This window comes from Physeter macrocephalus, chromosome 18, assembly GCF_002837175.3.
Source record: "Physeter macrocephalus isolate SW-GA chromosome 18, ASM283717v5, whole genome shotgun sequence".
Lineage (NCBI taxonomy): Eukaryota > Metazoa > Chordata > Mammalia > Artiodactyla > Physeteridae > Physeter > Physeter macrocephalus.
The window spans coordinates 10,934,523-10,959,150 of record NC_041231.1 but is presented as its reverse complement, the minus strand read 5'-3'; the positions used below and the strand labels follow the sequence as shown (position 1 = coordinate 10,959,150).

Below are 24,628 nucleotides of genomic sequence, written 5' to 3'. Positions count from 1 at the left end.
CTAATACCGTACACAAAAATAAACTCAAAATGGATTAGAGACCTAAATATAAGACCAGACACTATAAAACTCTCAGAGGAAAACATAGGAAGAACACTCTTTGACATAAATCACAGCAAGATCTTGTTTGATCCACCTCCTAGAGCAATGGAAGTAAAAACAAAAATAAACAAATGGGACCTAATGAAACTTAAAAGCTTTTGCACAGTAAAGGAAACTACAAACAAGATGAAAGACAACCCTCAGAATGGGAGAGAATATTTGCAAAGGAATCAATGGACAAAGGATTAATCTCCAAAATATATAAACAGCTCATGCAGCTCAATATTAAAAAAACAAACAATCCAATCAAAAAATGGGCCGAAGACCTAAATAGACATTTCTCTAAAGAAGACATAGAGATGGCTAAGAAGCACATGAAAAGCTGCTCAACATCACTAATTATTAGAGAAATGCAAATCAAAACTACAATGAGGTATCACCTCACACCAGTGAGAATGGGCATCATCAGAAAATCTACAAACAACAAAGGCTGGAGAGAGTGTGGAGAAAAGCGAACCCTCTTGCACTGTTGGTAGGAATGTAAATTGATACAGCCACTATGGAGAACAGTATGAGGTTCCTTAAAAAACTAAAAATAGAATTACCACATGACCCAGAAATCCCAGTACTGGGCATATACCCAGAGAAAACCATTAATTCAAAAAGACACATGCTCCCCCAATGTTCACATCAGCACTATTTACAATAGCCAGGTCATGGAAGCAACCTAAATGCCCATCGACAGATGAATGGATAAAGAAGATGTGGTACATATATACAAAGGAATATTACTCAGCCATAAAAAGGCACAAAATGGGGTCTTTTGTAGAGACACGGATGGATCCAGAGACTGTCATACAGAGTGAAGTAAGTCAGAAAGAGAAAAACAAATATCGTATATTAATGCATATATATGGAACCTAGAAAAATGGTACAGATGAACCGGTTTGCAGGGAAGAAATGGAAACACAGATGTAGAGAACAAACGTATGGACACCAAGGGGGGAAAGTGGCGGGTGGTGGTGGTGGTGGTGGTGTGATGAATTGGGATATGGCGATTGACATGTATACAGTAATATGTATGAAATGGAAACTAATGAGAACCTGCTGTATAAAAAAATAAATAAAATTTAAAAATTTAAAAAAAAAAGACACTGTGCTAAGTGAAACAAGCCAGTCACAAAAAAATAAATTCCTTATAATTCTACTTACAGGAGATCCCTACAGTAGTGCATTCATAGAGACAGAGAGCAAAATGGGGGTTGCTAGGGGCTGGGGGAGGGGGAATGGGGAGGTGCTGTTTGAAGAGCACAGAATTTCAGTTTGGGATGAAGAGTTCTGGGTTGATGACAGTGATGACTGCAGAATAACGTGGGTGTATCGATACTTAACACTATAGAACTGTACACTTAAAAAAAGTTAAGATGGTAAACTTTGTTATATGTATTTTACATATAACTAACCGTTACCATGAAGATGAGGTTGTCAAATGGTCAGGGTGGTGGCTTTGGATTTACCTTGGGTCTGATTATTGGCTATGCCACCGAACAGCTTCATGACCCGTATGCAAGTCAAATCTCTGTCACCCTCTCTGTCTGTATAAGGGGGATATACAACCCCTCGGGGTTGGGTGGGGGGTCGTAAGAATTAATGATGTAAATAAGAGACATGCTCAAAACAGTCTTCATTCAGGTTCCTCCCAACCCTGCCACTAGATGGAAGATTCAACTGTGCCCTCTACTGGACAAACTAAAGACAAACAGGGCCATGTGTGCCACGTCATGGAAATAGGGTGTATGTACCTTATTATCTCCGCCTGAGACAGCCAGGATGTTGGCTGTGATGGACCAGCTCACATGCCATACAACATCATTGAACTTGTGCAGCAGTTTGGGGGACCACGCATTGCCCGAGGCATCATCACAGGTCCAAATGAACACTCGACCATCCTGGGAAAAGACAGGCTAGAGTCAGGAGATGGGGGCAGCAATCCTGCCCTGGGGATATCCTCTCAATCTGGAGCTATACTGGACTTTCGCAGGAATAGGGTGGGGGATTCAGGGCAAAGCACAGCCAAGGACCTCCTCAGTGTTCACAGCTTTGAGGACTAATTTCCAGCCCAGCACCCTTGCTTTTACCCATTTACCCCAGGAACCCACTTCAAATTGGTCAGGAGTGTCCCAGGTTCCCTTCCTCATACTGGTTTCATTGGCCGCACTGCTAATTCTCAAATTTTCTCTGAGGCTTTCCTCACGTCTGCCAAGTCACTTTGTTGTTTTGGCTCCCTCTGGCTCTGTACTTTCTCAACTGAATGGGTATAGCTGTCTAAAAGCCAAGCTAAGGGAATGAGATGGGACCAAGAAACAAAACAAAACAAAACACACACACACACACACACACACAAACCAAACCAAACCAAACTAAAACAGAACAAACAGAATTACCTTTTACATCATTTTAAGCCTGTTCTACTTGGTCCTCTCAAATTTAGGACCAAGTAGAAAAGGCTCAAATGACGTAAAAGGCCAGACTTAACTCTCACCTTGGGTGGTAGCATATAATTAAAGGCTTATCCTTGGTCTTACTTTTGTTTTCTGTCTGGGAATAGTGAGTAGGTAGACGAGCCCAAGGTGTTACAATTTCCCATTGCTCCTGGTCCTTGCTTGGGAACACTCTCAGAATGATGCCTGGGTACCTCCATTCCCTATCCACAAAAGGGTCAGGAGGGGAAACTAGTCCTGAATTTGGTCTTGTTCTTGGCTCAGTGGAAGAAAGCCACTGTGGCTTCTGACCAAGGCTTTGCTGCGTGATGACCGGGCTCCAGGTGCTCCCTTATTTATAATGGTCTATAGTTGCCTGTCTCCTGCCCTTCCCCTTCAAGGATTTCCCCTAGGGGAACTGGAAGGGCTGACGGGACTTCCTGAGATTAACTAACACAGGATGCTTGCACAGGTCTGAGCTGACCTGGGAGCAGCTGGCGATGGTGCTGGTGGGCAGGCCGATGGAGGGGGCCCAGGCCACATCTCGAACCCAGTCACTGTGCGCTTCCAACTTCTGCTCTTCCTTCCACTGGCCGTCCTCTTCCTCCCTAACAGGGGAGATGGTGGGGAGAATTCAGCAGGCAGCAGCCCAGGTGCCATTCCCACACCTCCAATCCTCCCCCACCCCACAGGCTCCACAGGGGTGGAGAAGCTATTCCACCATTCTGATAACATTTGTTGAACCTACAGAATTTTATTCAGTTCACCAGCTATAAAGAAGCCCTCCAGGAAATGCTCTGTTCCTCCACAGCCAACAAGTCGGCTCTAGCAGTTGTGAATTAGGAAGAGTCAAAGCTCCTGAGTAGGGCTTCTCTGGTGGCGCAGTGGTTGAGAATCCGCCTGCCGATGCAGGGGACACGGGTTCGTGCCCCGGTCCGGGAAGATCCCACATGCCGCGGAGCGGCTGGGCCCGTGAGCAAAAAAAAAAAAAAAAAAAAAAAAAGCAGCTCCTGAGTAAAGGGCAGGTTTGTTTGTTTGTTTGTTTCTTTTTTTTAAAAGAATGTCCTCTGAGAGATTGAACACAGTATTCTATGGGCAGAAGGGAAAAAGACAGTTGATCCCGTTTCTGGTGAACTGAGGCTGAGTCATGGTAGGGTAGAAGGTGAGAAGTGTCCTCTTGAGAAGTTCACCAACCCCACTTACTTCCACAGCTTGATGAGGTTGTCACAGCCGCCTGATGCAAACTTCTTGATGTAGTTGGGCTTCTGCCCAGATGGCTGGTCTATGAGGCTTCCAGGTACGACAGCAGGGGCCCAGCTGACGGCATTGCAGCCAATCTGTAAGGAGGGGGAAGGGGGACTTGTGGTGACTCTGCCCCTTTGCCTGGCAAAAGGATACTGCTTCTGCAGACCCAACGCCGATGTTTATTCCCTCTCCAATTCTCAGGACTGGATTATGCAGGACAGCTGTTTTACTGAACCAAGGATTAGCCACCCAGAACTCTTCTTCAAGGATTCCTAACAGTGCATGTATTTATCAGCAACATGTATTTAAAGAAGGAATTAGCGAATCTCAGGAATCTAAGAAACAGAACATTTTCCAAACATACGGAGGGCACAGATTCAGAAAACCACACAAAGTAAATATACGCATTAATGAATTACTCTAAAGAACTCTTGTAATCACTCCCAGGTCAAGAAATAAAACTACCATTTACCCAAAAAGCCCCATCATTTATGTCCTACCTGAATCATAGCCCCTGTTCTCCTGTAAGTAACCATTATTTTGATTTCTAATGTCTATTTTTTAGCTTTGTCACCCAAATGTGCATCCCTAGGCGCTAGTTTAGTTTTGCCGTTTAAAATTTTGTTCAAATTGCAATATTCTTTTTTATTGAAATACAGTTGATTTGCAATACCATGTTAGTTTCAGGTGTACGGCAAAGTAATTGAGTTATACATATACATTCTTTTTCAGATTCTTGTCCAATATAGGTTATTACAAGATACTGAATAGAGTTCCCTGTGCTATACAGTAAATCCTTGTTGGTTGTCTATTTTATATACAGTAGTATGTATCTGTTAATCCCAAACTCCTAATTTATCCTCCTCCCTTTCCCCTTTGGTAACCACAAGTTTGTTTTTTTTTTTTTTTTTTTTGGCCACGCCATGTGGCATGCGGGATCTTAGTTCCCTAACCAGGGATCGAACCTGAGCCCCCTGTATTGGGAGCATGGAGTCTTAACCACTGGACCACCAAGGAAGTCCCATAAATTTGTCTTCTATGTCCGTGAGTCTCTTTCTGTCTTGTATCATTTTTTTAAGATTCCACATATAAGAGATATCATATGATATTTGTCTTTCACTGTCTGACTTAACTTCATTTGTATGATAATCTCTAGGTCCATCCATGTTGCTACAAATGGCGTTATTTTGTTCTTTTTATGGCTGAGTAATATTCCATTGTAAATATGTACACCACATCTTCTTTATCCATTCGTCTGTCGATGGACTTAGGTTGTTTCCGTGTCTTGGCTATTATAAACAGTGCTGCTATGAACATTGCAGTGCACGTATCTTTTGGAATGAGAGGGTTTGTATTGTCTGGATATATGCCCAGTAGTGGGATTGCTGGGTCGTATGGTAGCTCTATTTTTAGTGTTTTAAGGAACCTCCATATTGTTCTCCATAGCGGCTGCGTCAATTTACGTTCCCACCAGCGGTGCAGGACGGTTCCCTTTTCTCCACACTCTCTCTAGCATTTATTATTTGTAGACTTTTTGATGATGGTTATTCTGACCAGTGTGAGTAAACATTTTTTTGATGTTTCTTGCATCTTCTAATTTATGGATTCCCCCTCTGATCTTACTGGATCAGACTCAGGTTTCTTCCCTTTGCCAAGACTACAGGTGGTGGTGTATTCCTTCATCAGGAGGCACATGATGTCAGACTGTCTCTCTTTTTATGTTATTACCACCTGTCAATAATATATGCCTCTCTCAATGCACTGGGCATTACAGAATGGTGAATACTGTCATTCTATTAATTGCTTTGTCATTTATTACATGGAATACTCTAGACAGGGGCGGTTTCACTCATTAATATTTGCTTCCCCGGGGGTACAGATAAGAAAGGCAAGATAAATGTTTGATTCTTTCTGAACTAGTTCCCTGTCATTCTCCAAAGATGACTGATTCTCTTTTAAATATCAGGATGAACTCCTGGATTTAAGCATATTTGACAGGTTTCAGTTCACTGCCATTATTCTAATTTTTTACACTCAAACTGCCCATCTTTGGCAGTGTGAGCCTGTTCAAGTTAGCTCCTTTGACATAACCCTAGTATGTCAAAAAGTATGTCACTGATCATTTCTATCTGGTATGACAAGATGTTTGTACTTCTGCTGCCTGAGACCTGGGATCAGCCATTTCCTCCAGAGCTCTGGTTTCCTTTAGTGAGAAAGTGTATTTCAAGTGTATTTCTGGTGCTAGGGATGCTCACTGGTACACGATTATTTATTTCATTTAACACACAGCAGAACAGTCTCAGAATAATATCGGCAATATGATTACTAATAACATTAAAAAGAGTGTTTGCAATGCCCTTCCCATCCCCCCCATTTTTTGGGGGGGTGTTTTCATGTGAGTGGTACCAGCTGCGGGTGCTGCACTTTGTTTTTTTTAAGTTATACTCTATCTATCTTAGCCGAGCACACGATTGGGACCTTGTTCGGTCTTAATTCTTCACAATTAACTGTATGTTTATATGGATGTCTTTCTAGTCATTTTTGTTGTCTAAAACTTATTCTTTAGTAGATACCTGAGGCAGGGCTCATGGAAACAACAGTCCTTGAGTTCTTGCATACTGGAAACAGTTTGCATTCTTTACACTCCAAATTTTAAAGAAAGATCTAATTGACATTAACAGAACATAAAGTGCACAGGGTGATGAACTTTGACATCAGTATACTCTGTAAAACCATCACTACAATCAAGATAACAAATGAATCTCAAAGTGATGAAAGAAAGAAAAAAAAATTTCCAACCAAGAATACTCTACCTGGCAAAGTTACTGTTCAGAATTAAAGGAAAAATAGTTTTCCAGATAAGCAAAAGCTAAAGGAGTTCACCACCACTAAAATGGCCTTACAAGAAATGTTAAAGGGACTTCTTTAAGCTGAAAAGAAAGGGTGCCAATTAGTAACAAGAAAACATATGAAAGTATAAATCTTCCATATGTTTTATACTCATAAGGTAAATACATATTAAAGGCAGTAGATTAATTGCTTATGAAGCTATTATGAAGGTTAAAAAAAATAAAAATTGTAACTACAGTAATTAAAGATACACAAGATAAAAAGATGTAAAATGTGACATCAAAACATAAAAGGTGGGTGGAGGAGGGTAAAAATGTAGAGCTTTAGGGACTTCCCTAGTGGTCCAGTGGGTAAGACTCTGCACTCCTAATGCAGGGGACCCGGGTTTGTTCCCTGGTTAGGGAACTAGATCCCACATGCATGCCGCAACAAAGAAGTCCGCATGCTGCAACTAAGAAGGCTGCGTGCCGCAATGAAGACCTGGCATGGTGAAAATAAATAAATAAATTAATTAAAAATAAATATTTTTTTAAAAAATGTAGAGCTTTAGAATGGGTTCAAACTTAAGCTGTAATCAACTTAAAATAGACTGTTAATATGGGTTGTTATATATGTAAACTTCATTGTAAGGACAAAGCAAAAACCTATAGTAGATACACAAAAGATAACGAGAAAGGAATCTAAGCATACCATTAAAGGTCATCAAACTACAAAGGAAGAGAGCAAAAGAACTATAAAAAGCCAGAAAAATGGCAATAAGTACATACCTATCAATAATTACTTTATATGTAAATGGACTAAATTCTCCAATCAAAAGACATCATAGAGTGGCTGACTGGATTAAAAAAACAAGAACCATCTGTATGCTGCCTATAAGAAATTCACTTCAGATTTAAGGACACACACAGACTGAAAAAAGAAGGGATGGAAAAAGATATTCCATGCAAATGGAAACCAAAAAAGCTGGGGTAGCTATACTTATATCAGACAAAATAGACTTTAATACAGGAACTGTAATAAGAGACAAAGAAGGGCATTAGATAATGATAAAAGAGTCAATTCAACAAGAGGATGCAATATTTGTAAACATTTATGCACTCAACACAGGAAAACCAAAATATATAAAGCAAATACTAACAGACTTAAAAGGAGATATAGCCAGCAATATAATAACAGTAGGGTTATGTCAATGGATAGATCATCCAGACAGAAAATGGCCTTAAAGGACACATTAGACCAGATGGACTTTACAGATATATAGAGAACGTTCCATCCAAAAGTAGCAGAATACAGGCATACCTCACTTTATTGTGTCTTGTTTCACTGCGCTTGATAGATACTGAGTTCTTCACAAACTGAAGGTTGTGGCAACCCTACGTCAAACAAGTAAATTGGTGTCATTTTTCCAACAGCATTTACTCACTTCCTGTCTGTGTGTCACATTTTGGTAATTCTCGCAATATTTCAAACTTATTCATTATTACATTTGTTTTGGTGACCTGTGATGAATGATCTTTGATGTTACTGATGCAAAAAGATTATGACTTGCTAAAGGCTCAGACGATGGTTAGCTTTTTCACCTATAAAGCATTTTTAAATTAAAGTATGTACATTGTTTTAGACATAATGCTATTATTGTACACTCAGTAGACTAGGAGAGTTTAAACATAACTTTTATGTGCACTGGGAAATCAGAAAATTCATGTGACTCCCTTTATTGTGATATTCGCTTTATTGTGGTGGTCTGGAACCGAACCTGCACTATCTCCATGGTATGCCTGTATATTTTCTTCTCAAGTACACATGGAACATTATCCAGGATAGATCATATGTTAGGCCAAAAAAAGTCTTAATAAATTTAAGAAGACTGAAATCCTATCAAGCATCTTTTCTGACCCAAATGATATGAAACTAGAAATCAATTACAAGAAGAAAACTGGAAAATCCACAAATATGTGTAGAATAAACAACATGCTACTGAACAACCAATGGGTTAAAAAAGAAATCAAAACAGTAATAAAAAAATACTTTCAGACAACTGAAAATGGAAATACAACACACCAAAATTTATGGGATGCAGTAAAAGTAGTTCTAAGAGGGAAGTTCACAGTGATAAATACCCACCTGAAGAAACAAACAAACAAGATCTCAAAAACACCCTAACTTTACACCTCAAGGAACCAGAAAAAGAACAAATGAAGCCCAAAGTCAGTAGAAGGAAGGAAACAACAAAAATCAGAGCAGAAATAAATGAAATACAGACTGATACCACAAAAATACAAAGGACCATCAGAGTCCACTATGAACAATAATATGCAAACAAATGACAACCTAGAAGTAATGGATAAATTCCTAGAAACACAGAACATTCCAAGACTGAATCATGAAGAAACAGAAAATCTAAACGGGCCAATAACTATGAACAAAGATGATACAATCCTCAACAAAATACCAGCAAACCAAATTCAACAATACATTAAAAGGATCATACACCATGATCAAGTGAGATGTATTCCAGGGATGCAAGGTTGGTTTACCACCCACAAATCAATGCAGGTGATACACAGCATTAACAAAATGAAGGATAAAAATCATATAATTATCTCAATAGATGCAGAAAAAGCATTTGATTAAAGTCAGCATCCGTTTATGATAAAACTCTCAACGAAGTGGGTATAGCAGGTATGTACCTCAACATAATAGAGGCCATATATGACAAGCCCATAGCTAACGTCATACTCAACAGTGAAAAGCTAAAAGCTTTTCCTCTAAGATCAGGAACAGGACAAAGATGTCCATGCTTGCCACTTTTACTCATTAAAGTATTGGAAGTCCCAACCAGAGCCATCAAGCAAGAAAAAGAACTAAAAGCCATCCAAATTGGAAAGGAAAATGTAAAACTGTCAGTATTTGGAGATGACATGATATTATATATAGAACAACCTCAAGACTCCACCAAAAAACTGTTAGAAATAATAAACGAATTTAATAAAGCTGCAGGAAACAAAATCAATGTACAAAAATCTCTTGCATTTCTATACACTAACAATGAACTATCAGAAAAGAAATTATGAAAACAATCCATTTACAATTGCATCAACAGGAATAAAACACCGAGGAATAAATTTAACCAATGAGGGGAAACACCTGTACACTGAGGACAATGATGAAAGAAATTAAAGACAACACAAATGAAAGATATTCATGCAGATGAATTGGAAGAAATAATGTTGCTGAAGTGTCCATACTATCCAAAGCAATCTACAGATTCCATGCAATTTCTATCAAAATTCCAATGCCATTTTTCACAGTACAATCCTAAAATTTAAATTGTTCTTTTAGAACAAACAATCCTAAAATTTGTATGGAATCACAAAAGACCCCTTTATTAAAAAGATACAGTGATCAAACAGTACGGTACTGGCATGAAAAACAGACACATACTCTTTAGAACACTGTTACTGGCTATCTACAATTTACTTGTCTACCTGATATTTTCTACCATCACTAAAATGTAATACAAAAACAAAAAACCAAAAAAAACCAACCAGACACACAGATCAATGGAACAGAACAGAGAACCCAGAAATAAACCCATGCATATGTGGCTAATTAATTTATGATAAAGAAGCCAAGAATATACAATGGGGAAAGGACAGTCTCTTCAACAGACAGTGCTGGGAAAACTTGACAGCCACATACAAAAGAACGGAACTGACCCACCATCTTACACTGTACATAAAAATGAACTCAAAATGGATTAAAGAATATGAGACCTGAAGCCATAAAGCTCCTAGAGGCAAACATAGGTGCTAATAAGCTCCTTGACATTGATCTTGGTGATAATTTTCTGGATCTGTTCTGACTCCAAAAGCAAAGGCAACATAAGCAAAAATAAGGGGAACTACATCAAACAAAAAGCTTCTGTACAGCAAAAGAAATCATCAACCAAGTGAAAAGGCAACCTACAGAATGGGAAACAATATTTGTAAATCATGTATCTAATAAGGGGTCAATATCAAAAATATAAAAGAATTCATACAACTCAATAGTAAAACCAAATAATTCAACTTAAAAATGGCAGAGGATCTGAATATATGGTTTTCCCAAGAAGATACACAGATGGTTCAACAAGTACATGAAAAGATGTTCAACATCACTAATCATCAGGGAAATGCAAATCAAAACCACAATGAGAGATCACCTCACATCTGTCAAGAATAGCTATTATCAAACAGACAAAAGAAACAGCAAGTGTGGAGAAAAGGGAACCTCTTTGTGCACAGTTGGTGAGAATGTAAACTGGTGCAGCCACTATGGAAAACAGTATGGAGGATCCTCAAAAAATGAAAAAGAGAACTATCTTATGATCCAGCAATTCCACTTCTGGCTATTTATATCAAAAAACAAACAAAAACCCAACAAAACCCCCTTAATTCAAAATATATCTGCACCCCCCCCATGCTCACTGCAGCATTATTTATAATAGCCAAGATATGCAAACAAGCTAAGTGTCCATCAATGGATGAATGGATAAATAGGTGGGGTGTGTACACACACACACACACAGGAATATTATTCAGCCATAAAAAAAGAATGAAATCTTACCATCTGCAACAACATGGATGGTCCTTGAGGGCATAATGCTAAGTGAAATAAGTCAGAAAGAAAAAGACAAAAACTGTATGATCTCACTTATGTGTGAAATTAATAAAAACCCCCAAGCTCATGGATACAAAGAACAGATTGGTGGTTTCCAGAGGTGGGGATGAGGGATGGGCAAAATGGGTGAAAGAGGTCAAAAGGTACAATCTTTCAGTGACGCCTCAGGCTACACAACCAACAGGGTGGGAATACAGCCCCACCCATCAGCATACAGGCTGCCTAAAGTCTTCTAGAGCCCACAGCCGGTCCTGCCCACCAGAAGTACAAGACCCAGCTCCGTCCACCAGTCCCTCCCCTCAAGAAGCCTGCAGAAGCCTCTCAGACCAGCCTCATCCACCAGAAGCAAGAAGAACTATAACCCTGCAGCCTGCAGAACAGAAAATGCAATCACAGAAAGTTAGACAAAATGAGACGGCAGAGGAATATGTCCCAGACAGCGGAACAAGATAAAACCCCAGAACAACAACTAAGTGAAGTGGAGATAGGCAATATACCCAAAAAAGAATTCAGAGTAATGATAGTAAAGATGATCCAAGATCTTGGAAAAAGGATGGAGGCACAGACTGAGAAGATACAAGAAATGTTTAATAAAGGGCTAGAAGACGTAAAGAATAAAGAGAAGAACAAGGAGAGATGAAAAATACAATAACTGAAATGAAAAATAAACTAGAAGGAATCAATAGCAGAATAAGTGAGGCAGAAGAACAGTTAAGCAAGCTGGAAGACGGAATGGTGGAAATCACTGCCACGGAACAGAATAAAGAAAAAAGAATGAAAAGAAATGAAGACAGTCTAAGAGACCTCTGCCATGACATTAAATGCACCAACATTCATATTATGGGAGTCCCAGAAGGAGAAAAGAGAGAGAAAAGACCTGAGAAAATATTTGAAGAGATAATAGCTGAAGACTTCCCTAACATGGGAAAGGAAACAGTCACCCAAGTGCAGGAAGTGCAGAGTCCCAGGCAGAATAAACCCAAGGAGGAACAGGCTGAGACACATAATAATCAAATTGACAAAAATTAAAGACAGAGAAAATATTACAAGCAACAAGGGAAAAAAAAATAACACACAAGGGGAATTTCCATAAGGTTATCAGCTGATTTTTAAGCAGAAACCCTGCAGGCCAGAAGGGAGTGGCACAATATATTTAAAGTGATGAAAGGGAAGAACCTACAACGAAGAACACTGTACCCAGCAAGGCTCTCATTCAGATTCGATAGAGAAATCACAAGCTTTACTGACAAGCAAAAGCTAAGAGGTTTCAGCACCACCAGACAGCTCTGCAACAAATGCTAGAGGAACTTCTCTAGGCGTGGGAAAAAAAGGCCACAACTAGAAACAGGAAAATTACGAATAAAAAAGCTCACCGGTAAAGGCAAACATACAGTAAAGGTAGGAAATCATTCGCACACAAATATGACATCAAAACCAGCAATCATAAGAGGAGAGGACAAATGCAGGATACTGGAAATGCATTTAAAATGAAAAGACCAGCAACTTAAAACAACCTTGTTTATATGTAGACCGCTATATCAAAACCTCATGGTAACCACAAACTGAAAATCTACAATAGATACACACACAAAAAAGAACAAGGAATCCAAACGCAACACTCAAGTTAGTCATCAAATCACAAGAGAAAAACAAAAGAGGACGGGGAGAAAAAAGACCTACAAAAACAAATCCACAACAATTAGCAAAATGGCAGTAAGAACATACATATCAGTAATTACCTGAAACATAAGCGGATTAAATGCTCCAACCAAAAGACACAGACTGGCTGAATGGATACAAACTTTCAGTTATAAAATAAGTAAGTCATGGGGATGTGATGTACAGCTTGGTGACTAGTTAATACCTCAGTAAAAAAAAAAGAAGTGATTAGTTAATACCTCAATAAAAAAAAGAAGTGATTAAAAAGATAATTACTGGTAAAAAAGAGAATGAACATATCTATCATTCCCAAGTTTCCTGGGATCCCTTTGCAATCCATCTCTGCTGCCCACCCCCCCATGCTCAGCAACCACTGATCTGCTGTCACTAGAGTTTGCTTTTCCATACTATGAAATCACAGTATGTACTTTTTGTCTGATTTTTTTCCAGTCAGTATAATTATTTTAAAATTAATTTATCTTGTGTTTATCAATAGTCATTTCTTTTTATTGCTAGGTAGCATTTCTGTAGTATGGATATACCACAATTTGTTTATTCATTCAGCTGTTCATACACATTTGGATTATTTCCAGGTTTTGGCTATTAAAGTTGCTATGAACTTTTGTATATAAGTCTTTGTGTGAACTTGAAAGTCAACTTCGCTAGTTACAAATCCTTGGCTCACACATTCTTTCCTTGAGTATTGTAAATGTGTTCTCCATTTTCTCATGCACAGATCATTGCTGTTGAAAAGCCAGATAATCCAATTGTTTCCCTTGTAAGTTAACATGGCTCCTTTTGCCTAGATGCCCAAAGGACTTTTTTTTTTCCTTTGAGGCCAGTAATTTCACTATATTTAGGTCTTTTTGCTGGTGATTCTGGGTTGATAGTCTTAAGTATAGGGTATGCTCTCTCAATATGTAGTTTCAAATATTGTTTTTAAATTTTAAGGTAGTTTTCTTGAATCAGTTTTTAGTATTTGTTCTGTTTTCTTCTTCTGGACTCCTAATAGTCATGTTTGATCTCTGCTTGTCTTCACTTTTTTTTTTTTTTTTTTTTTTTCCGGTTTGCGGGTCTCTCACTGTTGTGGCCTCTCCCATTGCGGAGCGCAGGCTCCGGACGCGCAGGCCCAGTGGCCATGGCTCACGGGCCCAGCCGCTCTGCGGCATGTAGGATCTTCCCGGACCGGGGCACGAACCCGCGTCCCTTGCATCGGCAGGCGGATTCTCAACCACTGCGCCACCAGGGAAGCCCTATAAATTTTAATTATAGTGAAAATAAGTAGGACATGCAAGGTAGAATTTTTTAATTAAAAGTTTATGTAAAGAATCACTTGATCATTTAGTATGTCAGAGTTGTGGAAATCTGTTTGTATAAAATTTACCCATTTCTTTTTACTAAACCTTGCATTTTATATCTGTGTAGCCATTTTTGATTGTAGTTGATGACTATCAAGACCTTGAGGATTTTCTCCACGGCATGTGGGATCTTCCCGGACCGGGGCACGAACCCGTGTCCCCTGCATCGGCAGGCGGACTCTCAACCACTGCGCTGCCAGGGAAGCCCTCTGTCTTCACTTTTTGTCAAAATCTTTTTATTTCTTCATTTTTTCTTTTTTTCCTTTTTCACATTATTTCTCTTAAGGCATTATCTGTTGTGTTTATTTGCTCTGGTATTCCTTCTAGTATAGTCTTTATTTATGAAATAATTTTTAATTTCTGTTTCCTGAGTTCTGTCACCTCATTTCTTCTGAGTCTTTCTAATTTTGATTTATGCTATTTTTAAATGTCTTATGTCATTAAAAAAGTCTCTTAGCTTGATTGGAATTAGTGGGTGACAACTGGTTCTTTTTGTGGGCATGTCTTTCTTTCACTGCCTGTGAGAATGTTATTCTGCATATTCATTTTTTTCTTAAAGGAAAAAACTTTCTTAAAGGAAAACTTTTGAGATTTCACCTCAAATACTTTTTTGTTATTTTTAAGTGAAATTAGTTTTCCTCAACAAATGAGGTTCAGGAAAGCCTTTCTAAGTTCAGAAGTGTCTGTTTTTGTGTAGTGCTAACAAATGTGACAGCTTGCTTCTGGGATTTCCTGGCTCTGTTCCTCTCCCCCACTTTGGTCTACATCCTCTCTTTCCTTTCAGTGTGTGTCCCTCTCTGGCTCTGTGTCCCTCTGCTTACAAGGGGCACTATTGTGGAAGCAAGCCCAGTGGATCATGAGGGTCCGATTTCCCCAAGTCCCTTTAGTCTTTCTTTTGGTGGGCCCCCTGCACTCACCTGGTATGAGGTCATGCTACCCCCAGGCCCCATGTCAGTTCTCCAAAGAAGAGATAGATAGCCAATAAGCATGTGAAAAGATGCCCAACACTATTAGTCATCGGAGAAATGCAAAATCAAAACCACGATGAGGTACTACTTCACACCCACCTGGATGGCTATCATCAAAAAGAAGACAACAAGTGTTGGCAAGGATGTGGCGGAACTGAAATCCTCATACACTGCTGGCAGGAATGTAAAATGGTGCAGTTAATTTGGATAACAGCAGTACTTCAAAAAGTTAAACAGAGAGATTCCATGACTCGGCAATTCTACTCCCAAGTAGTTACCCAAGAAAGTTAAAAACACAAAAATGGACACACAAATGTTTGTAGGAGCATTACTCATAATAGCTAAAAATGATCACTAACTGATGAATGGCAAAATAAAATGTGTATATTCACACAATGGAATACTATTCAGCCATAAAAAGGAATGAAGCACTGATATATGCTATGATATGGATGAACCTTGAAAACATGCTACGTGAAAGAAGTCATTCACAAAAGACCACATACTGTATAATTCCATTTACAGGAAATGTCCAGAATAGGCAAATCCATAGAGACAGAAGGCAGATTAGCGTTGCTTGGGGCTAGGGGTAGGGTGGGGTGGAGAGTGACTGCTAATGGGGTTTCTTTTTGTGTGATGAAAAAGATCTGGATACTAGGAGTGAGAATTGTACAACTTCGTGAGTATATTAAAAACTACAGAACTGTATACTTTTAAAAAAGGGTGTATTTTGTGATATGTCAATTTTATCTTAATTTTAAAAAAAGTTACAAACAAAAGTACAAAATTCCTGTTCTCAAACAGCTGCTGTTTGCCAACTGGCCAGCTATGCTTTCCAGTGAACACGTGTTGGCTCTTCTGGGGGTACTCCTCAGGTGTGGTGGAAGGCATCGCATTACTTCTTCCTCCTGCTCGGATGCCAATACCTCGCAGTCTTGCGGTTGTCGGTGGTCCATTGCTCTCTGCTTGTAATTTGGAGTTTGTGGAAATACCTTGCTACCCAATTTTGTTGTTAACTGTTGTTCAGGAGGTTTTGGTTTTGCTACCTAGTTGCTCTGCTGGTTTCTATGCAAAGACTGGAAAAGACTCAAGCACTATGTTGCCATTCCCCACCATCTTCCCAGAAGCCTCTCAGCCTATTCAGTTTTGCAAGTTAGTCAGCAGATGGGGATCACAGGGTCCCAAGTAACAAGACCCTGAGACAGGCTCCTGGGGCCTTGAAGGTTGGGCAGGCTGTGGACCCCCTGAATCTGAGAACTGCAAAAGTACAGTGTCAAACTTGGGGCTGCTGACTTCCATCTGCGTAGTTTTCAGAAGTGCTGGGGCCATGAAAGCTGGACTGCTGTGTAGACAGAAAGTAGATGGATTCCAGGGTTCTAACCTCAGCACAGTACCTTCTCTAAGTCACTTACTTTTACTAAGCCTCACTTACCTAGTCATAAAATGAGAACAGGACTGGTGACCTTGCAAATCTGTACATTTGTTATTTTTTCTTTCATTCACAAACATTTGAGAGGATTACATGACATACAATAGACACTCAAGAAATGTGAGATTTCCCCTCACTGTCCACCGTGCTTTCTTTCTTTTTTTTTTTTTAAATTTACTTTATTTTATTTTTGGCTGTGTTGGGTCTTTGTTGCTGCGTGCGGGTTTTCTCTAGCTGCAGCGAGCAGGGGTTATTCTTCATTGTGGTGTGTGGGCTTCTCATTGCAGTGGCTTCTCTTGTTGCAGAGCATGGGCTCTAGGCGCACGGGCTTCAGTAGTTGTGGTGAATGGGCTCAGCAGTCGTGGCTCGCGGGCTCTCGAGTGCAGGCTCAGTAGTTGTGGTGCATGGGGCTTAGCTGCTCCGCGGCATGTGGGATCTTCCTGGACGAGGGCTCGAACCCATGTCCCCTGCATTGGCAGGTGGATTCTTAACCACTGCGCCACCAGGGAAGCTCCACTGTGCTTTCTTGACTGTTTTAACCTTAATGTTCAATGACTACAAATGGAGAATTAAATTCCTATGATGATTTTTAACACCACTCAGTTGCAGGGGTCCCAATGACCACTGCAGGCCATGTCAACTTGAGATGTCCATAGCAAGGGCGGCAGTTAGGCAGCCTACTGCTGCCACCTTGCCAGTGCCCTGGCCTTCCCCAACTTGGAGGAACCAGTGCCAACCCTGCTATGGGCTGAATGAGGCTGGTGCAGCTTGGCCTCCCTGGATGCAGCCTGTCTGGCTTCAGAGCAGAGAGGCTCAGAGCTGCTCTCCCAAGCATGTCTGATCAGCAGCCCCCTCCCCTGGCCCACCGCACAGCAATGACACTGTTCCTGCCACTCTCTAAGGAGTGAACAGGGGACACGTGGCAAGCCCACAGAGCTACCCCCTATACACAGGAAGGGTGTGACTTACAGTGTGAGCATTGCTGATCTTCTTCACTTCCCACTGGCCCAGCCCGGTGTAAGTCAGCAGAGAGATGGCTCCATCCGAGCTCCCACAAGCTAGAATCAGGCCGTAGTCATGGGGGGCCCAGCACACAGAGTTTACTGCAGGAAGGAGGGAGGCACAGTGAGCAGACTTTCAGTTCTGAGACTTACTGTTTTACTAAATTTCTAAAAAAAAAAAAAAATTGTAGGGATCACCAGGGGGAGGTTGTAATTTTGTCAATTAAGGAGATTTTAAAAACCCATCACTACTAATATAATCATAAACTAAAGCCTATCTTATAATCTGAGAACAAGGCCAGTACTTAAAACGAATAAACCTTAAAAAAACAAAAATCTCGCTATGTTGTCTTTGCTTTTCTCATTTTGCCTTGGATTGGCTTTAGGTCTTAAGGCCTTACCTCTGCTGTGGAAACAGTAACAGAAAAGCAACCGAAGCCCAAGGGACAAACAAGGAGCATCACAAGGGGAAAGCCGAGCGCTAGCCAAGACACAGGCCTCCCCCTCTCCCCCAGGGCCCCCTGCCCGCCGCCCTCTCCCGCCACACTCAGTGTACCTGAGGAGTCGTGTCCCGTGTGCTCATGCGTCTTCTCCCAGGTGCCATTTTCCTCTTTCCAGATAATGACTTTCCGGTCGTAGGAGCAGGATGCCAGGACATTGCCATACATGGGGTGGGCCCAGGCCACTTGCCACACAGGACCCTCATGACTGCAAGGGGAGAGGGTCAGAGGTTGGTCAGATGGGCCAAAGGAACCCACAGTGCTCTGCCAGCCACTACTTTGGACAGAAGTGAATGGCTTCTCAGGACAGAACTGCCTAAAAATTTCAAAAAGGAGAGCTGTGTATAATGTCACTCCAAAAGGGACCGTCATTGGGCAGTGAGGACCCTGAGGCCGAAGGCAAGTCAGCCCCTCTGTCCTGACCCGGCAGAGCCCTCACCTACCTCAGATGGTGGCCAGCATAGCCTACATCTTACTGTCATCAGCACAGTCACCAACAGATCCAGGGTTTACCCCCACAAGGGCTCAGGATGTATCTGTAGATGAATCACTACTCATCTTCCCAGACGGTCACCTTCTTGAGGAGGCAGTAACTATTTCATTTTGATACTTGCCACTACTCTTTTAACTTTATCAAAAGGCATGTCTCTCTCTTCTCTTCCCACCTCTGTGCATTCACTGTCTGAGCACGTACCCTGTGCCAGGCTCTGTACTGGGGCCGTCCCTCAGAACGGGGGCACCCAGCACACAGGAGATGGATGGCAAAGAGGGGATGGGACAGGCTCTTTCACACCCACTCCACACTCACTTGCTGCTTGACTTTAGGCCAGGGCCATATCCTCTCTTTGGCTTTGTCTCTTAATAGAGATGTCAACAAGACTTCCTTCACATGGCGGTCATGAGGGAAATGCTTGTGATAGCTCAGTAAAGAGCTTAGAACAGTGCTTGGTACAAGAAAAGGAAAAAACACAAGCTGATGCCCGTAAGCTCTGAGAGCTGCTCCCTGCTCACCCATTCGCCCCGGGACCGCTGACACTCAGAGTTCTCCTCCCTCCAGCTGGGACAACGGTCCATCCCCAGTCTCTACAAAGGAGCTGCTAATGAAACTCTGGTAGACTCAAACGTCCTACAACTAGCGTAATTTTAACTGAGGGAACAAAGAACGGGGGCCTGAATTTATTACCCTCCAATATTTTTCATACTTTGAGCACAAGCAAGACGCAGAGCAGAGGACCGAGTGACAGCAGACAGTGCAGCCCCCGCCAGTGCTGGCAGCCAGGCCGCACCCTCAGAGCTCTCCGCTCAGCCACGGGCTGCTGAGCAGGGAAGGCGGCATCTGGCTCCTCAGTCACTTGACTCCTGACGCTCAGGAAGAGGTGGAACTTCTAGGCCTATCTCCCTAAACGGCTACTGACTTAGCTTTGTCTTTTTTAACCCATTCACAAACATGTACTGAACACCCACTTGTCAGCAATTCTTAACTTCTCCTGTGCAGTCTGGTGAACGTTATGGTCCCTTCTCAGAATAATGGATAAAATACATAGAGCTAGGATTATAAAGAAAACCCAATTATACTGATATACAGTTATCAAAATGTTAAAGAACAGTTTATGTTATTAGTGATACGTGTGCTTCTTTGTTAACACTTTAAGCAACAAACTTTAGTGGCAAGTCTAATAACCATTCTAACTTCAAAGTAGTGATGAGCATAAATGCTGTTTTGAGAAAGCTACAACAACTGTAATGTGATAAAAAAATATCTGTGACGGTCTTCCCTGGTGGCGCGGTGGTTAAGGATCCACCTGCCGATGCAGGGGACACGGGTTCGAGCCCTCGTCCAGGAAGACCCCACATGCCGCGGAGCAACTAAGCCCGTGCGCCACAACTACTGAGCCTGCGCTCTAGAGCCCCGAGCCACAACTACTGAAGCCCGCACACCTACAGCCCATGCTCCGCAACAAGAGAAGCCACCACAATGAGAAGCCCGCACGCTGCAATAAAGAGTAGCCCCCGCTCACTGCAACCAGAGAAAGCCTGCGCACAGCAACAAAGACCCAACTCAGCCAAAATTAAATAAATAAATAAATTTATTTATTTTTAAAAAAATCGATGACTCCCATTGGTAACAAAGTGACAGGTACTATGAATACTACTGTGGTTCCTGGCCTGTAGCCATAATGGAAGGAAATGCTAAGTATCAGAGTCACTGAAAACAAAGAGGTAATTTTTTCCCTTTCCCAGTTCACCACCTCCTGAATTCTACCCACAGAACCCTTGGAGATCCATGGTACCCAGGTTAAGAACCCCATGTACCTGAGGTAGTGAACTGAGGGAAAGCACTAAAGTGCGGCCACAAAAATGAGAGCCAGGATCTCAAGAATCTCAACAGGGAGAAAGGTAAATGAAACGTGTAAATATTCACTGAGTACCTGCCATGGGCAAACACGCAGAATTATGGGATTTATATAATTACTATTACATTCTTAGATCACTAGCCTTGAGTCACTTTAGGTCATGTGGTAGCTAAACTTGTTTAAAAAAAAAAAAAGCTAGTTTCCCACTTTTGAAAATAGCAGTGGCCGCTGGACGCTTGCTGCAAGTAGGCTCTACTTGGGCGGAGGAAGCAGCAGCCTGTGCTGGGGGTGAGTGGGTGGAGGTTCTGAGAGCCTGTAACTGACCCCCTAGCCCCAGGTCTGCCAGTGGGCATTGGGGCGGCAGAACTGGGATTCGCTCCTGGCTCCATCGGCCTGGGATACCTGACGAGGGCAGCCGGCTGGCCGGGACCAGGTGTCCTCTCCGCTGACTGCACTCAGGGCTGCTCTGATCTGGCCCTCAGCCCTTCCCGCCACGTCTGAGAGGCCCACTCTCTGAGACCTTGCCCGGGGTTGGCTGCACTCACCCCCTGAGGTCGGCGATGAGGATCTGCCCTCCATTGCGCACGTCGAAGATCTTGACGGACCTGTCTGAGGAGCAGGTTGCCAGGCGGGTGCCGTAGTAGTCCATCTGGGCATCGTGCTGCAAAGAGAGGACAGCTCGGGAAGCCGGCAGGCTGGGCGGAGAGGGGTGGGGTGGGGGCAGTCACCAAGGACCAGAATCTACCTGAAATTAATCAAACCTCAAAGAATCATCACTATCAGGCAGGAAGCTAGCATGTCAACGTTCTCACTTCTCTGACAGGTAATTTCCTTCTGAAAGGGACAAGAAAAACCACACCCAGCTGCTTTTAGACCCTTTACATCACAGGGGAAGTCCTTTCCAATCCTGTTCTGCAGGGTGGGTATGGGAGAAAAGAAGCTCGCCTAGCTTTGCTCTTCTTCCTCCTTCTTCACGCCCCACTGTGTTCCGAGGCTCTGTGGGCTGCCAGGGAGGTTTGGCTCAGCGCCAGAACCCAGGGCCAGCGCTGACCCAAAGAAGCAGGCCACTGACTACCTGCAGGCCCCAATCAGGTCCTCCATGATGCACGTCTGGCCTGCACACAGGGTTCCATTCAGACATTTAGGCTCCTTCTTCCACCCACGGTCCTGGATCCTTTGTGGACCTTTGTTCCTCGGTTTCTACTTGACCTTTTCCCTAGTAGTGTGCCCAGTACCCCAGACTCTCCACTCAGGCCTTAAATGTCACTGGTCCCATCACTGATGAACCGACTTCATCGATGCTGCCTGGCCATCCAGACCTAGGGCTGGGCCCTGCCCGCAGCTCCTTTTCCACCTGGGCGATGGCTCCTCTGAGCCAATCCACCTGTTGCCTCACTGTACTTACTGGCCCCTCCTCTTTGCTGGCCTTGCATACTCCAACGGATGACACTTTCTTCACTGTGGCACCTTGGGGGTTTCAGGAACTATGAGCTGTCACTCTTGCGGTCATCAGGGGCAATCACATGCTTTCAAAGGGAAGCAATCATTTCGTCTGTTCACCATTCCTTCCTCACCTCCCTGCCCAAGGAAAACATCCGGATTCTTCTTGGGAGGTCAACCCCCTCCACCATTCCAGGTCTTGGCTTGTTGGAAGGTAGAAGGGCAGGTGTTATGACAGAGCTTCTCTGCAAGTGTTCTTCTGAAGCACTGCTCCTGCAGAGTGCTATCACACACTTTGGGAGGAAGGAGGGCAAAGAACCTAAGGGATTTAAATCCTACCTCAAGTTCCCTGCTGTGCAACCTCAGAAAAATTTCCTAATACCCTTGAACCTAGTTTCCTTATCTTTAAATGGAGCTAATGAGGGCATCTACTTCGAGGGCTGTTATGAAGGTTAAATGAGAAGCATTCAGCATGGGGTGTGAGGCACAGTGACCATGCAGACGTTAGGCATTACTGCTTTGTCTCATCTGTTCCCCAAGATGAACCCACACAGAGAGGTAGCATATCCATAATTTTCCCCATCTTAGCTATGAGGAAATCAGGGCTGGCTCAGAAAAGTTAAGAGATTGACTAGGAGTTTGGTTCAAGATGGCAGAGTAGAAGGACATGCCCTCACTCCCTCTTGCGAGAGCACCGGATTCACAACTATCTGCTGAACAAGCATGGACAGGAAGACACTGGAACTCACCAGAAAAGATATCCCACATCCAAAGACAAAGGGGAAGCCACAATGAGACGGTAGGAGGGGTGCAATCACAGTAAAATCAAATCCCATAACTGCTGGGTGGGTGACTCACAAACTGGAGAACCCTTATACCACAGAAGTCCACCCAGTGGAGTGAAGGTTCTGAGCCCCACGTCAGGCTTCCCAACCCGGGAGTCCGGCAATGGGAGGAGGAATTCCTAGAGAATCAGATTTTGAAGACGAGTGGGATTTGATTGCAGGACTTCGACAGGACTGGGGGAAACAGAGACTCCACTCCTGGAGGGCACACACAAAGTAGTGTGAGCATCGGGACCCAGGGGAAGGAGCAGTGACCCCACAGGAGACTGAACCAGACCTATCTGCTAGTGTTGGAGGGTCTCCTGCAGAGGCAGGGGGTGGATGCGTCTCACGGTGAGGACAAGGACACTGGCAGCAGAAGTTCTGGGAAGTACTCCTTGGTGTGAGCCCTCCCAGAGTCTGCCACTAGCCCCAGCAAAGAGCCGGGTAGGTTCCAGTGTTTGGTCGCCTCAGGCCAAACAACCAACAGAGAGAGAACCCAGACACACCCATCAGCAGACAAGTGTACTAACGTTTTACTGAGCTCTGCCCACAAGAGCAACACCCAGCTCTACCCAAAACCAGTCCCTCCCATCAGGGAACTTGCACAAGCCTCTTAGATAGCCTCATCCACCAGAGGGCAGACAGCAGAAACAAGAACAACTACAATTCTGTAGCCTGTGGAAGGAAAACCATATTCACAGAAAGACAGACAAGATGAAAAGGCAGAGGACTTTGTACCAGATGAAGGAACAGGATAAAACCCCAGAAAAACTAATAAATGAAGTGGAGACAGGCAACCTTCCAGAAAAAGACTTCAGAATAATGATAGTGAAGATGATCCAGGACCTCGGAAAAAGAATGGAGGCAAAGATTGAGAAGATGCAAGAAAATGTTTAACAAAGAACTAGAAGAATAAAAGAACAAACAAAACAGAGATGAACAATGCAATAACTAAAATGAAAAATACACCAGAAGGAATCAATAGCAGAATAACTGAGGGAGAAGAACGGATAAGTGACCTGGAAGACAGAATGGTGGAATTCACTGCTGTGGAACAGAATAAAGACAAAAGAATGAAAAGAAGTGAAGACAGCCTAAGAGACCTCTGGGACAACATTAAACGGAACAACATTCACACTATAGCGGTCCCAGAAGGAGAAGGGAGAGAGAAAGGACCTGAGAAAATATCTGAAGAGATTATAGTCAAAAACTTGCCTAACATGGGAAAGGAAATAGCCACCCAAGTCCAGGAAGCACAGAGAGTCCCAGGCAGGACAAACCCAAGGAGAAACCTGCCAAGACACATAGTAATCAAATTGGCAAAAATTAAAGACAAAGAAAAATTATTGAAAGCAGCAAGGGAAAAATGACAAATAACATACAGGGGAACTCCCATAAGGTTAACAGCTGATTTCTTGGCAGAAACTCTACAAGCAAGAAGCGGGTAGCATGACATATTTAAAGTGATGAAAGGGAAGAACCTACAACCAAGATTACTCTACCCGGCAAGGAACTCATTCAGATTCGATGGAGAAATCAAAAGCTTTACAGACAAGCAAAAGCTAAGAGAATTCAGCTCCACCAAACTAGCTCTACAACAAATGCTAAAGGAACTTCTCTTAGTGGGAAACATGACAGAAGAAAAGGACCTACAAAAACAAGCCCACAACAATTAAGAAAATGGTAACAGGAACATACATATCGATAATTACCTTAAATGTGAATGGATTAAATGCTCCAACCAAAAGACACAGGCTCACTGAATGGATACAAAAACAAGACCCATATATATGCTGTCTACAAGAGACCCACT

The 24,628-nt window shown here is 42.4% G+C and overlaps 1 protein-coding gene and 1 non-coding gene across 2 annotated transcripts in view; one reads left to right on the top strand and one right to left on the bottom strand.

Annotated features, from left to right (window-relative positions):
• Positions 1 to 24,628, bottom strand: part of SEC13 (SEC13 homolog, nuclear pore and COPII coat complex component) — a 48,098-nt gene that overhangs the window by 15,667 nt on the left and 7,803 nt on the right. The window contains exons 3-8 of the mRNA XM_024123977.3: positions 21,094 to 21,209; positions 18,251 to 18,402; positions 17,663 to 17,796; positions 3,726 to 3,859; positions 3,007 to 3,130; positions 1,845 to 1,991 (exon numbers count right to left, since the gene is read on the bottom strand). Of these exons, the coding sequence (XP_023979745.1) occupies positions 1,845 to 1,991; positions 3,007 to 3,130; positions 3,726 to 3,859; positions 17,663 to 17,796; positions 18,251 to 18,402; positions 21,094 to 21,209 (807 nt within the window). The remainder of the gene's footprint in view (positions 1 to 1,844; positions 1,992 to 3,006; positions 3,131 to 3,725; positions 3,860 to 17,662; positions 17,797 to 18,250; positions 18,403 to 21,093; positions 21,210 to 24,628) is intronic.
• On the top strand, positions 6,950 to 7,022 carry TRNAR-CCU (transfer RNA arginine (anticodon CCU)). The gene has a single exon. It is a non-coding gene; the product is annotated as a tRNA-Arg (tRNA).